Source organism: Somniosus microcephalus, chromosome 14 (assembly GCF_052327205.1).
Source record: "Somniosus microcephalus isolate GS21.2 chromosome 14, FLI_Smic_1.0, whole genome shotgun sequence".
Classification (NCBI taxonomy): Eukaryota; Metazoa; Chordata; class Chondrichthyes; order Squaliformes; family Somniosidae; genus Somniosus; species Somniosus microcephalus.
Window position 1 is genome coordinate 69,381,175 of NC_141000.1, and position 14,551 is coordinate 69,395,725.

The following is a 14,551-nucleotide window of genomic DNA, read 5'->3' on the forward strand; positions in this document are numbered from 1 at the left end:
TCATCCGTTGTCGCAGTGTCTGCATGGTCTCGCTGATGTACCATGCTCCGGGGCACCCTTTCCTGCAACATATGAGGTAGACAACGTTGGCCGAGTCACATGAGTATGTACCATGTACCTGGTGGGTGGTGTCCTCACGTGTGATGATGGTATCTGTGTTGATGATCTGGCATATCTTGCAGAGGTTGCTGTGGCAGGGTTGTGTGGTGTCATGGTCGCTGTTCTCCTGAAAGCTGGGTAATTTGCTGCGAACGATGGTCTGTTTGAGGTTAGGCGGCTGTTTGAAGGCGAGTAGTGGAGACGTGGGGATGGCCTTAGCGAGGTGTTCATCGTCATCGATGACATGTTGAAGGCTGCGAAGAACATGGCGTAGTTTCTCCGCTCCGGGGAAGTACTGGACGACGAAGGGTACTCTGTTGGTTGTGTCCGTGTTTGTCTTCTGAGGAGGTCTATGTGATTTTTTGCTGCGGCCCGTCGGAACTGTCGATCGACGAGTCGAGCGTCATATCCCGTTCTTACGAGGGCGTCTTTCAGCGTCTGTAGGTGTCCATCGCGTTCCTCCTCGTCTGAGCAGAGCCTGTGTATTCGCAGGGCTTGTCCATAGGGGATGGCTTCTTTAACGTGGTTAGGGTGGAAGCTGGAGAAGTGGAGCATCGTGAGGTTGTCCGTGGGCTTGCGGTAGAGTGAAGTGTTGAGGTGTCCATCTTTGATGGAGATTCGTGTGTTCAAGAATGAAACCGATTCTGAGGAGTAGTCCATGGTGAGTTTGATGGTGGGATGGAACTTGTTGATGTTATCATGTAGTCTTTTCAGTGATTCTTCGCCGTGGGTCCATATCCCGGTGTTGTGTGATTTCTTACATTTGTCCACCCCAGTCCAACACCGGCATCTCCACACCTTGTCCATTCAAGTGTAAGTAAATTTTTAACGGCGTGCTAAGTCATAATTACTGCCAAACACCCTCTCTGGCACTGAAAATTAACTTTTACAAGTGTGGAGTCTCATTCCTTCAGATTCTAATTATTGTTGGAGATTCAAAAAAATAAAAAATAATTTATTTTTGAACATTTTCTTTCTGCCTCTTTTATCTCTCTCTCTCTCTTAATCCCATCTTCCTTTCCTTCTCTTTATTTCATTTGCTGTACATGATATGACATTGAATTAACTATTTTAACTGACACTTCCTGGTTCAGACTCCTTGGGTTGGATTTTCCCTATGGTGGCGGGATAGTTGGATGGCGGGTTCCTGTCCCACTCCTGTCTGCAGCCACTCTCTCAAAAAGATTTTCCGCAGATTGGCCTTGTTAAGCCCGCCTTGCGGGGTTCCTGGCCAATTAAGTGGGTTTGATGACATCATTTGATGACGCGTCATCAGCCTTAAAGGGACCACGGCCACATTGATTTTGACAGTTGTGCTGTCAGTGTTCTACAGCATTGAGGTGCTGCACACACTGACAAGCACCGCACAGAGGTGCACGGCTGCACCCAGGCTCTCCCATGACTCCCTCTATATGCTTATGGAGGAAGTCACAGCACACAGGGAGATTCTCTTTCCTTCCCATGGGCGGAAGAGACCTCTCCAGGAGATCAACGCAGTCTGGTTGCACATTGTAGAGGAGGCCACAAGCAGGGATGTCATCAGGAGTGCCTGGCTGCAGTGGCGCAAACCTTTCAATGATCTCAGTAGATCACGAAACGTTACTGCAATGCCACACTCAAACTCATCCTGCTGTGCCACTCATCACATCCCCATCACTCTGCCTTCTAGACCCTACTCCTGCACAACCTTACTCACACCAACTTATCTTGCACCTCCACCCATCCCTCTCTAGCTACATTATCACTTCCCCATCTCACTAGCCACAACTCACACTCACCCACATCCTACTGCAAGCATACCAACTAACAACACACAAGGGTAAGCACTTGGAGATTTAGCCAATGTTCATGTGAAGTTTCTGATAATGTGTTGTTATACAGTGAAATCTATATTTTCAACACTTCACCATATTGGACAGATCTGTGCGCATCTTGAGAAGTGTCTACTGAGATCCAATGAATGTTGAGACATAACTTCCTCCCCCCCCCCCCCCCCACTAGAGTGATGAGTGTGCATGGAATGGCTTGGACGTTATAGGGATGCTTTATGGTGCTGGTGTGGGGTGGTGTCAACTTGGCGCATCATGTGGCAGCCAGGGTTAACAGCGTCAAGTGAAGTAAATCTGGCCATGGTGATGCCATTGCTGGCCTCCTGAGCAGCAATGTTGTCAGGGCTGATGCCCTGTGTCCTGTGCAGCATCAGGTGATGGTGAAGAAGGTTGGTGTTGTTGTTGGTGATGTTGGTGCTGGGGCTGACCATGGAAGGATTCAGAAGAGCAAGGTGAGATAGTTTCTAGGGCACCGATGTTGCTGCAATCGATGTCAGTGGCAGGTGAGATGACAGAAACGATCTGTCAATGGTGAGTGAGGTTGTTCCAATGAGGTGGCACTGGACATACAGTTGGCTCTAAACACTTGCAAGCTAAAGAAATCTCTATATATCTTACAAATGCAGCAACCAACAGTTTATGCGCTCTGAAACTGAACATCTGCAACATAACATCCTTTACACCACTTCTGCAGTTGTCAGCTTATCAGATACATCAAAGCAGACTCAACTCACGACAGGGTGAGCTGGCGTGTTCCCTGAGCAGCGGGTAACCCGTGGGGAGCACGTAAAATTGGAAGGTAGCCTCAAAATAGCATTGAATTGGCTGTTAACAAGCCATTTAATGATCTCAATTGTCTCCCCGCCGCTTGGTGGGAGACTCGCGTGGAGGCGGGTTGACAGCGGGTTTCCTACCCGTTGTCAATCTTTGCTATTTTGACAGCGGACCCGCCTCCAAACCCGCCCTCTGAGCACCGGCAAAATTCAGCCTTGTGTGTCTCAGTAACGATTCTTCGATCTGATTGGTTAAGGAGATACACAGTTGCTGGCTCTGTTCACACAGGTCCCGGATCCACTGTAGAGGGCACCATGCAAAAATGGCTCTCTAATTACAGCAAGTTCCAGTGCAAAAGCCCACAGAAAGTCTGTGGGCAAGTGCAAGCGTAATGATAGGCTGGTGCCATTTGTTCGCCGCTGACCGCAATATCCGGGCCATTGTTTTGGCTACTGGAATAAAATTCAATAGAGGCACAGGATCTCTGCCACACTGCTTGGGTTATGCGGTTACTGATGTGACTAAAGCTTCGCTGCAATGATTATAAATGGGCACTACTTGAAAATTTGTCTGATCTAGTCCCCATTACATTCAGAGAGAGAGACAAACAATTATTGACAACGTAACAGGAAACTCAAGAGGGAAAAACTGAGACAGGACTTCTGGTGCTATTGATTTGGGGCTGTACATGTTCTGGGCGATGCTGATACCACCCTCCTGTCACTGTATTTTGTAACATCTGTTTTAATTTAAAGTGTTGCAGGCGAACTCTCAGAAGACCACTGGACAAGAACATCTCCTTCCATAAGCTGGTCGCTTACATGATTGCCCTCCACACAGGTAAATGAAAGAGAGCTGTTTTACACCATTGTAGCTTGTTTTATTCTTAAGCCTTTTGATCTTTGGGGTTTATTTCTTCCTGAATTCAAGTCAAGAAATCAGATGAAATCAGTTGCAACAAATATGAGCTTTTTTGGAATGTTCATAATCATTAACCTTTGGATTTAATCAATCAAACAATTTTGGAAGGAACTAATCAAATGCTTTGCAACAAAGTATAATACTAAAAGGACCACTAGCTGCAACATCAAGGCTTCTCCTCCAAGGAACTTCACTCAGCCTTGTGTAAGTAATGCAGGTGACTGAAAGTACAATCTGTATCAATGCTGTCCGTTCATATCAAGTGTAGACGAAGTACTCCCTGCACCAAGCACGAAGACAACCATGATTGCAATATGACAACATTGATGTTTCCAGGTTTTATAGTGTTTAATCCTAATTTTTGAATGTATTTTTTGGGGATAATTATCAGATTTAATCCTGAAATCAGAAGGCATGCCTATGTGCTACACAGAAGAATTGACCATATTATTAAGACTAATAATTCAATCCCTCAGCTGCTAGATATTACTGCAACACTGAAAGGAGAATAAGCTGTGACTTCAGTTCTGATGAAAGGTCATCAACCTGAAATATTGGCCTTGATATTAACCCCTCACGACGGGCGGGAGAGGGTTGGTGAGGTGTGCTAAAGAGTTAAATACAGGGAACGAGACCCCAACCCATCGTACACATGCCTGCCGCCTTTTTAATAGCATATTAACATATTTAAATCAGGCTTCCACACTGCAATTGGGGACCTGATTTAAAATTTACTGTTGCTGCACGGGTTTCCCAGGAGTCGCGAAACTTGGCAGTGAAGGGGAGTTGAGAGCTGCCAGCTCCACAGTATAAATGCCTCTAACAGCACGCCTTGCGGCCAGGAGGAGCAGGAGTGCACCCCCTAGACCCCTCAAGGAAGCGGTCGGCCTCCGCCAGCCCCAATCGCCAGCGTCCCCCCATCCCAGCCCTCCCGATTGTGGGCCTCTGCAACCTCCCAATGTCTGGGGACCGTCCCCAAGGGTCCCAGACTGCGGCCTCCTGTCACTGGTGTTCCCTCCCTCCCACTGGTCAGGCTGTCCATTTGGCCGGCTGCCAGGCAGGAAACGGGCCTAAAATATGTTAATGGGGTCCTGCTGTTAAATTCAGCAGGACCTTTGCATCCCCGACCTTGCCGGGTTCTTCGGCCATTTTCAGCCTCACCCACCTCCCCGACTCCCCGTAAATATCGGAGCCATTAGCACTGTTTCCCGCTGCAGAGATGCTGCCTTGACCTGCGGAGTGTTTCTAGCATTTTCTGTTTTTATTTCAGATATCCAGCATCCGCAGTATTTTGCTTTTGTTTGACATTATTATCATTGTTCTCTGCTCACTATTTTTTCATTTCCGCTAAGCACCAATCTAAAGGGAGTGATGTCATTGAGAAGAGGATAAGATTTTTCTCACACATTACAAGTGTAAACTTAAGATTAAGAACAGCACCGATGCTTGGCTATAACATTACAATATTCTTTGTAACACTTGGTCGTATTTTACAGCTGTAGTGTACTATCTAAAAAAAATCAACAGTGCAATATGCACTGGACTACAAGGAATCAGGCTGTGCCATTCTGATTATGTATCAGATTTTGATATAAAAATGTTAAATAATGGATTCAGAACCATGGATTGAGGTGACTTCATTGGCCATATATTGCTCATTATTATCTGAATAGTGTACAATGTCTTTGCACAATACATTAATCGCATTTTTCTTGATTATTATCTATACATTGCAATATTTATGACAGACTGTGCATCACTTCCTTCACAGTCATTCACATCATTGCACATTTATTCAACTTTGAGCGATTTATGAACTGCCAGCTAGATGAAAGTGGACCACTTAATGCAGCTTTGTCTAAAGTGGGAAGCAATGGAAGTTATCTGAATCCAATTCGATCCAACACGACGGTAATCTTCAATATTCTATTGATGTCTAATTAAGTTGCAGCTGTAATAGTTGCTAAACTCTAAAGGCGATGTGCTCATTTCAGCAGAAATTATACAAAAAGTAATAAGAATTTCAATTTTCTCACGAACTACTGTTTTTACCATCTCCAGACAATTGTCTTTCTAAAGGTTCTCTTGTGGGTGCAGCTCTCTAAGTTGATCAACAGGAGGCTCGCTCTCAGAGGGCAAATTGGGAAACATCTGGTTCTGAGTCTGATTAACAGTTTGGTGCCATTTTGTGTCAAAGTCCACTTGGATCTGAGTTGAGACTGGCCAGAATTCACCTTGTTTAAGACTCTTACAGTTGGTAGAAAGAATGGGGTATAAATTCATCAGCGCCTAGTTTCGGGCACGAAGATGGTGATGTGGCCACAACACGTGCCTGAACCGAGAGGCCCGCGGCCAGCCCATAAACTGGGCCAGCACCTGCCGCACCTCCACTGGTAACTTGCCAATTTGAAGCGGATCAGTGTCGGGCTGCTTGCCTCATTGACAGCAGACCTGGGGATGGGAGGGAGTTAAGTGGCAACTGGGGGTCGATTGCAATAATGTAGTTGGGTGAACATTCCTGCTCCTCCTGGCTCCACAGTAATCATTTTTTTTTAAATATTTTAACAAGAAACTTTGTTCTGCGATATTTTATTCAGCCGAGGGGACCTAAAACAGATGTTAGGCTCCTCAGTTACATATGTGAGGGGCCAATTCCTGTTTTAGGCAGCCGGCAGGGACGCCTGAAAAAATCACCCGATCTTATATAGGGTCGGATGCCTGCAAAATGGGTGCAATGAGGTCCAATTTCTACCCTAAAAGACCTTTACCCAGCTAGGTTGAGTCAGATTTAAACCAAAGGAATTAGTGTTTTTATTTTTTGCCCTTACTTTCTGAGACATCTAATTTTCCCTTTTGTTTCAATTATTGGTCAACATGTTGTTTATACATTTGCTGTCTTTCCTTTCTAGAATCCCACTAAAGTGACATTCACAACCTTGGCCGGGTTGAGTGGGGTTGCCATCACTCTGGCTCTGATACTGATGATAACGTCATCAACAGAAATTATCAGGAGATCATATTTTGAAGTCTTCTGGTACACTCACCACCTTTTTGTGATCTTTTTTGCTGGGCTTGTGATCCATGGAGTTGGGTATGTATTGTACATGGAAATTGTATGTCTTTTATAGCATCTGACGGTTAACATAAGCATCATTAGTGTATTTGTTAGATTTAAAATGAAGAAAGGGTCACTGAAGAATATGGGATGCTCCATACCAGCCTTCAACAAACAATAGGAGCTAATTGTATTAAATATGGCTGCAGATCTTTCAGGGTTTTGTAGATCATCCTAAAGTGCACAGACAGACTAGTCCACTCCCTTTTTTACTCGCAACTGACATATGCCAGGCAGACCTGTAGCAAAGCATTCTAAAAATAGGGGACAAGGCTCAATGGTCTTTCATACACTGACATTTAATTTAAAAATCAAGTCCAATGCCTCTTTAAAGCTTTCTCACAAAGAAAGTATTTTTTGCTTCAAATCACCAGGCAAATTGTTCGTGGTCAAACAGACACCAGTCTAAGGCAGCATAATGCCACCTATTGCAAGGATAAGTATAATCAATGGGGGAATGTTACAAAGTGTCCTATGCCTCAGTTTTCAGGGAATCCACCAATGGTACGTATGTCTTCAGTGTACTTTTAAAACAATATTTCTTTGAGACAATTTAATCATATTAAACTATTTATTCACACTTTCCTGCTTAACCAAATTGATCCTCTTATAGACTTGGAAATGGGTGGTCGGTCCGATGGTCCTGTACGTCTGCGAGCGATTTGTGCGATTTTGGCGATCCCAGCAGAAAGTTGTTGTTACAAAGGTAAGCATATGTTTATGACTGATGTTTCTTCGATAGTGTGCAGCATTGCCACATACCCCAAATTCTTTCAACATTATGGCCAATACTTGTGTGTGAAGAGATGGGACAAATGAGAATTTTTTGTAGTTGCACCCTTGTTTTTAATCTCCAGAAATAAACCAAAAGTTAGTAAACTCTACCAGGAAAATTGTGTGCTGAACTGCAGCACAGTGCACTGTGTCATGGAATGGTAGAATCTGTGTTATCACCTGTAATCCTCCGTATATTGAGTGCACGAGCTAAGTCATGGGCCCAGATTTTGCGATTGTAATGACGCCGAAACTGTCAGTGTGCACTGTCATTACTCTGTGAAACTGACAGCAACTTCTGGCTTCTGCACATGCGCAGTTAAACGAGGAAATCAAGAGGTTGCTGTCAATGATTCCCTGCTTCTCCACAGGGTGCGTTGTTGCAATCCCTGCAAACGGCAATCTTTAGAAATCACTTGAACTGATGTGAACTTCCCCTTTTATGCTGTAATTCTGCTGTTAAAACCCCCCAAAAAAGTTAAACCTTTTGAATGAGGGGTAACTGGGTTTTTAACAGTGTACTAAGTCATAACTACTGCTGAACAAATTCTCTGGCCCTGAAAAATTAATTTTATATTTGTGAAATGTCAAATGTTTCTATTATGATAAAAATTCTGTAGGTTTTTAATATAATTAAAAATAAATTTTAAGTTTGTTTATGGTATTTCAGCTTCTACCTTAATCCCATGTGTATGTCCCAATCTTTATTTTGCCTTCTGTAAAATTTATAAAAAGTGGATTATAATCCGTGCGTTTTACTTCCTGGTTTGCTGTCTGTGAGAATTCTTCAGTGTGATTGGTTGCTTAACCTGCTTGATGACATCACTGTTGCTGGACGCCGGAGATCCCTTGGAGTTGGTGCCAGAATCAAAATAACATCAAGAAAATTGAAATCCATGCTGGATCTTTGTGGCCGGATTTCTTCAGCATCGCGCGCCTTCACTTCACCACTGACCGCAAAGTCCAAGCCATGATGTTCTGCAGAGGCACAATGTAGAATTTTGGTGCTTCCTGACAAAAAGTGCCAAGGGGAAAGCAGAGGGAGAATTTCCTTTGGCACATCCCTTGCACCTCTTAGCAGCAAGTTTTAGAGTGGCATATGAAGCGGTCTGGAAGCAGTTGCCCAGCCTCCATTGCAATCTGGGAAGCTATTTCACTTGAGGAGAACAGAGAAAAAAAATTAGAAAAATTCTTTTTAACAAAAAAGACAAAAATCTGCCAATAAGAAATACTCCACAAAACAGCATATCAAATCCCATTCATTTTCTTATTCATATTGAAACTATTACAGCATGGTGGCATAGTGGTTAGCACTGTTGCCTCACAGTGCCAGGGACCCGGGTTCGAATCCGGCCTCGGGTGACTGTCTGTGTGGAGTTTGCACATTCTCCCCGTGTTTGCGTGGGTTTTCTCCGGGTGCTCCGGTTTCCTCCCACAGTCCAAAGATGTGCGGGTTAGGTTGATTGGCTATGATAAAAATTGACCCTTAGTGTTAGGGGGATTAAATACATGGGGTTACGGGGATAGGGTGGGATATGTGTTGGTGTAGGGGTTACGGGGATCGGGTGGGATATGTGTCGGTGCAGGCTCGATGGGCCGAAATGGCCTCTATCTGCACTGTGGGGTTTCTGTGATTCTGTGATATTAAGAAAGGTAAAGCAAATTCTTGACTGTTAGATTTGTATTACATGAGAACTTTATGTAAGGGAATAAAAATTGGCAAGGAATTGCTTGCTATTGTGTTTAATTGTACAATTCATTGTCTTTTGCTCAAACAGTTGTAGCAGTGTATCTCTATCCATAGGTTGTTACCCATCCCTCCAAGGTGCTGGAGCTGCAGATGAAGAAGCGAGGATTTAAGATGGAGGTTGGCCAGTACGTTTTTGTCCAATGCTCAAAGGTTTCAAGGCTGGAGTGGCACCCTTTCACATTGACCTCTTCCCCAGAGGAAGACCACTTCAGCATTCATGTGAGAAGAATGGGAGACTGGACAGACAGTTTGTTCAAGGTGTGTGGCGGAGACCAAAAGGAATTCAGAGAAGCTTGGAAAATCCCCAGGTGAGAGAACCAGCAAACTGAAATATCCATTTAAAGTTATTTCTGCTAGCCAATAAGGTGTTTTAGAAATTAAATTACAGTGCAAATTCCATTAGATATTTGAGGAGTGATTTCCCCAAACTGGCACTTCCAGTAGGAAGCAGTGCTAACAGGGAGTGGGGCTCTGGAAATCACAAGCCAAATGTCTATGATCCAAGATGCCCTCGCCATGAGGATCATAACCTCCTGGGAGTGCTGGATCACAGAGTCATTCCTTTGGAGTCTAGTACAACTAGTGCTAGGTTATACCTAATTCAGACAGATACTCAAGGGGGGATTTTAATTCACTCCACCTGGTGGAAACCAGGCAGATGGAGTTAAAATTGAGAGGCTCTTTCCCCGCCCCCCCCTTCCCCGCCCCCCCCCTGCCCCCACTTCTATACCATCCCATGGCGATTTTAACGCTGGGCAGTTGAGGCATCCATCCGAGTCAGACCAAACGCCTCATTAATATATGCTAATCAGGGTCAAATTGCTCACGTAGGACCCCGAGGCAATTTTAATGGCCTACTGGCCAGAATGACCATGCAGTCACTTTGACAAGAGAAACCTGCCTGACACCCAGTAAAGTCCCCAAAAGATTAAGTAAAAAAACAATCTTTTTTCCTCTAGGCCCCACAAGCAAAGCCTGGGCCTCTGCCGCCCTGGGCACCTCTCCCCACAACACCTTGCTGAACCCCACCCCACCCTGTGACATATCTGATTGCCGGTGGGTGGCCTCTGGGTCATTCAATCTTCTCCTGCCGGCAGCCAGCCAACTGCCCCTTTACACCGGTTTTGGGTGGGCAGTTGGTGCTGGACAGCAGGATGTTAATGAGGCCAGGTTGCCCTGCCACAGAGACACCCAGGCGAAATGTTCGGCAGCTCCCCCCAGTTTCCCACCCAGGAATTAAAACTAACACTTTAGATCTCTGAAGTCCTCACATACAGAGCAATACTAAGTCCCACAGTGACCCTGAAATTATGCTGTAGGCTAAGTGTACTAATGTGTTTATCTGAAACCCCTCTTCCCACTGCTTTAACAGAGTCAAAGGCCGGGATCTTACCTGAAGAGGCGCATTGGGGGCGGGACTGCTGCCTTTTGGGTTCTAGTCCCACCCCCAGTGACGTCCGACGCACAGGTGCTATTTTGCATCAATTGGCCTTGTTAAGCCCGCCCTGCGGGCTTGCCAACCAATTAAGAGAAAGCCAGTGTTAGATGACGTCAGTTGATGATGCGTCATCTGCCGGTTTTCTTAAAAGGGCCACCACCATTTTTTTTGACAGATTAATTTTTCAGTGTTTGACAGCATTGAGGTGCTGCAAACACTGACAATCACTGTACAAAGGTGAGCCCTTGCACCTTGGCTCTCCAGTGACTCTCTCCTTAGGCTAAAACAGATGGCAGCTGCAGGTGAGGTTACAGAAGCGATCTGTCACTGGTGAGAGAGGTTCTCCCAATGAGGTGGGATTACACAAACACTTCAAAGCTTGTCATGTACAGAAAATTCTAAACACATTAAAAATGACTTTCCCAACATTTTTTTACCTCTGCAACTCACAAGTGTCCAATTGGATCCTTCACACCACTTCTGCAGCTGTCATCTATACACAAACATTACAGTAGACCCACAGCATGCCACACTTAACCCTGGTGGGGTTTCCGACATTGGGAAGCCCGCAGTAGAAGGGTCAAAATTGGAAAAAGCCTCTTAACTGCCTGTTAACTACCTGTTAACCAGCAATTAAGTGGCTATAATCCTCTTCCTGCCGCTAGGAGTCGGGTCCCTGCGCAAATCAGGGACCCAACTCCTGGGAAGATTGATTGGAGGCTGCCAATCTTTTTGATCTTGCCAACAGTCCCATCTCCAAACGCGATCCCTGAGCGCTGGCAAAATCGCCCCCATAGAGTCATAATGGCACAGAAGGAGGCCATTCGGCCCATCGAGTCCGTGCTGGCTCTCTGTAGAGCAATCCAGTCAGACCCATTCCCCCGCTCTATCCGCGTAGCCCTGCAAGTTTATTTCCCTCAAGTGCCTATCCAGTCTCCCCTTGAAAACATTGACTGTCTCCGCTTCCACCACTTCCGTCGGCAGCGAATTCCAGGTCATCACCACTCGTTGCGTAAAAAAGTTTTTCCTCCTGTCCCCCCTATATCTCTTGCCCACAACCTTAAATCAGTGTCCCCTAGTCCTTGTATTATCAACTAGTGGGAACAGCCTTTCCCCGTCTAGCCTATCCAAACCCATCATAATCTTGTACACCTCTATCAAATCATCCCTCAACCTCCTTTGCTCTAATGAAAACAAATACAGCATCTCCAACCTGTCCTTGTAGCTAAGATCCCCCATCCCTGGAACCATTCTGGTAAATTTCCTCTGCAACCTCTCAAGGGCTTTCACATCCTTCCTAAAGTGTGGTGACCAGAACTGGATGCAATACTCCAGCTGCGGCCTAACCAGCGCTTTATAAAGCTTCAGCATAACTTCTCTAACTTTTGTACTCAATACCTCTATTTATGAAGCCCAAGATCCCATATGCTTTGCTAACCACTCTCACAATATGTCCTGCCACCTTAGGGACCTATGCACATTAACTCCCAGATCCCTCTGTCCCCGCACACTCTTTAAAACAGTGCCATTAAGTGTATATTGCCTCTCCCTGTTCCTTCTGCCAAAATGCATCACCTCACACTTCTCTGTATTAAATTCCATCTGCCACTTGTCTGCCCATTCTGCTAGCCTTTCTATGTCCTGTTGCAGTCGATTGGTATCATCTTCACTGTTTGCCACACCCCCAAGTTTGGTGTCATCGGCAAATTTAGAAATTCTACTCTGCATTCCAATATCCAGGTCATTTATATATATCAAAAAAAGCAGTGACCCCAGCACTGACCCTTGGGGAACACTGTCTACCATCTTCCAGTCTGAAAAACAGCCATTTACCACAACTCACTGTTTTCTATCCTTAAGCCAATTCTTTATCCAAGCTGCCACTGATCCACCTATTCCATGAGCCTCAATTTTGTTAACCAGCTTTCAATGTGATACTTTGTCAAATGCCTTCCTAAAATCCATGTAGACAACATTTATTGCATTCCCTTCATCAATCCTCCCTGTTACTTTATCAAAAAATTCAATTAGATTAGTCAAGCACGATCTGCCTTTTACAAATCCATGTTGGCTCTCCTTAATTAGCTTAAACCTCTCCAAGTGCCCATTAATTTTTTCCTTGATTATTGTTTCAAAACTTTACCCACCACTGATGTTAAAGTGACCGGCCTATAGTTACTAGGATTGTCCTTACACCCTTTCTTGAACCATGGTGTCACATTTGTCACTTTCCAATCCTCAGGCACTTCCCCCGCATCTAGGGAAGATTGGAAAATGATGGCAAGCCCTTCCACTATCTCCGCCCCAATTCCCTTAGCAACCTGGGATGCAAGCCATCTGGACCAGGCAACTTATCCACTCTAAGCATACCCAGCCTTTCTAGTACATCCTGTCTATCAATTTTCACCCCTTCCATTGCTTCTACCTTTTCCATTTCTACTGATATTTTGTCAGCATCCACCTCCTTAGTAAACACCGATACAAAGTACTCATTGAGTATTCTAACCTTGCCCTGTGCATCTAAGCATATATCACCTTCTTTGTCCCTAATAGGCCCCACCCCGCCTCTTACTACTTGCTTACTGTTTACATGCCAGTAGAAGATTTTTGGGTTCCCTTTTATGTTAACCGCCATTCTACTCTCATATTCTCTCTTTGCCAATCTTATTTTCATCTTCACTTCCCCTCTCAACTTATTGTATTTGGTCTGGTTCTCCCTTGAAGAATTCACCTGACATGCATCATACACCCTCTTTTTTTGTTTCATCGTCTTCTCTATCTCCATCCAAGGAGCCCTTGCTTTGATTCCCTTACCCTTCCCTCTTGTTGGAATGTACCTAGCCTGTACTTGGAACATCTCCTTCTTAAAGATCACCCATTGTTCCATTACAGTTTTTCCTGTCAGTCTTTGGTTCCATTTTACCCTGGCTAGATCCTTTCGCATCCCTTTGAAGTTAGCCCTATTCCAGTTTAGAAGTTCCACTCTAGATTGTTCCTTGCTCCTCTCCATTGCTAATCTAAATCTTATGATACGATGATCACTCGCACCCAAGTGTTCTCCCACAGACACTTGGTCGACCTGGCCCACCTCATTCCCCAGCACCAGATCCAGCAATGTCTCCTTCCTAGTTGGGCCAAGAACATACTGGTCAAGGAAATTCTCCTGAACACATTTCAGAAATTCCTCCCCCTCCTTTCCCTTTAAGCTAGCATTATCCCAATCAATATTTGGGTAATTAAAGTCCCCCAATATCACCACTCTATAGCTCTTGCATATCTCTGCGATTTCCCTGCAGATTTGCTCCTCTACCTCCCTCTCATTATTTGGAGGCCTATTGAATGCCCCCAATAGAGTGATCATATCCTTTTTGCTCCTCAACTCTAACCAAATTGATCCTGCCCTTGTCCCCTTCCAAACACTACAATGTTTTCCTTAATCAGCACTGCCACCCCACCTCCCTTTTTTCCTTCCCTATCTTTTCTGAACACCTTGTCCCCTTGAATATTAAGTGCCCAGTCCTCAACGTTTTTAAGCCATGTTTCCATTATAGCCACATCATATTGCCACACAGCTAATTGTGCTTGTAGCTCACCAACCTTATTCACCACACTTTGTGCGTTTACGTATGTGCATTCTAAACCCATTTTTGAATTTTTCATAGTCATTCTTAGTCTGCTCTTATCTAATATGGTACTACTTCCACCTCCAGTACTACTTTCTTCTCTAGTACTACCCAACACACTCACTCTTTTATGCACCTTATTCCTCTTTTCTACTCCTATATACTGGTGCCCATCCCCCTGCCAAGCTAGTTTAAACCCTCCCCAACAGCACTAGCAAACCTCCCTGC

The 14,551-nt window shown here is 44.8% G+C and overlaps 1 protein-coding gene across 1 annotated transcript in view; it reads left to right on the forward strand.

The window, feature by feature from the left end:
* Positions 1 to 14,551, forward strand: part of cybb (cytochrome b-245, beta polypeptide (chronic granulomatous disease)) — a 64,475-nt gene that overhangs the window by 19,342 nt on the left and 30,582 nt on the right. Inside the window, exons 4-9 of the mRNA XM_086006617.1 lie at positions 3,458 to 3,542; positions 5,395 to 5,534; positions 6,533 to 6,714; positions 7,113 to 7,242; positions 7,352 to 7,444; positions 9,317 to 9,570. Of these exons, the coding sequence (XP_085862743.1) occupies positions 3,458 to 3,542; positions 5,395 to 5,534; positions 6,533 to 6,714; positions 7,113 to 7,242; positions 7,352 to 7,444; positions 9,317 to 9,570 (884 nt within the window). The remainder of the gene's footprint in view (positions 1 to 3,457; positions 3,543 to 5,394; positions 5,535 to 6,532; positions 6,715 to 7,112; positions 7,243 to 7,351; positions 7,445 to 9,316; positions 9,571 to 14,551) is intronic.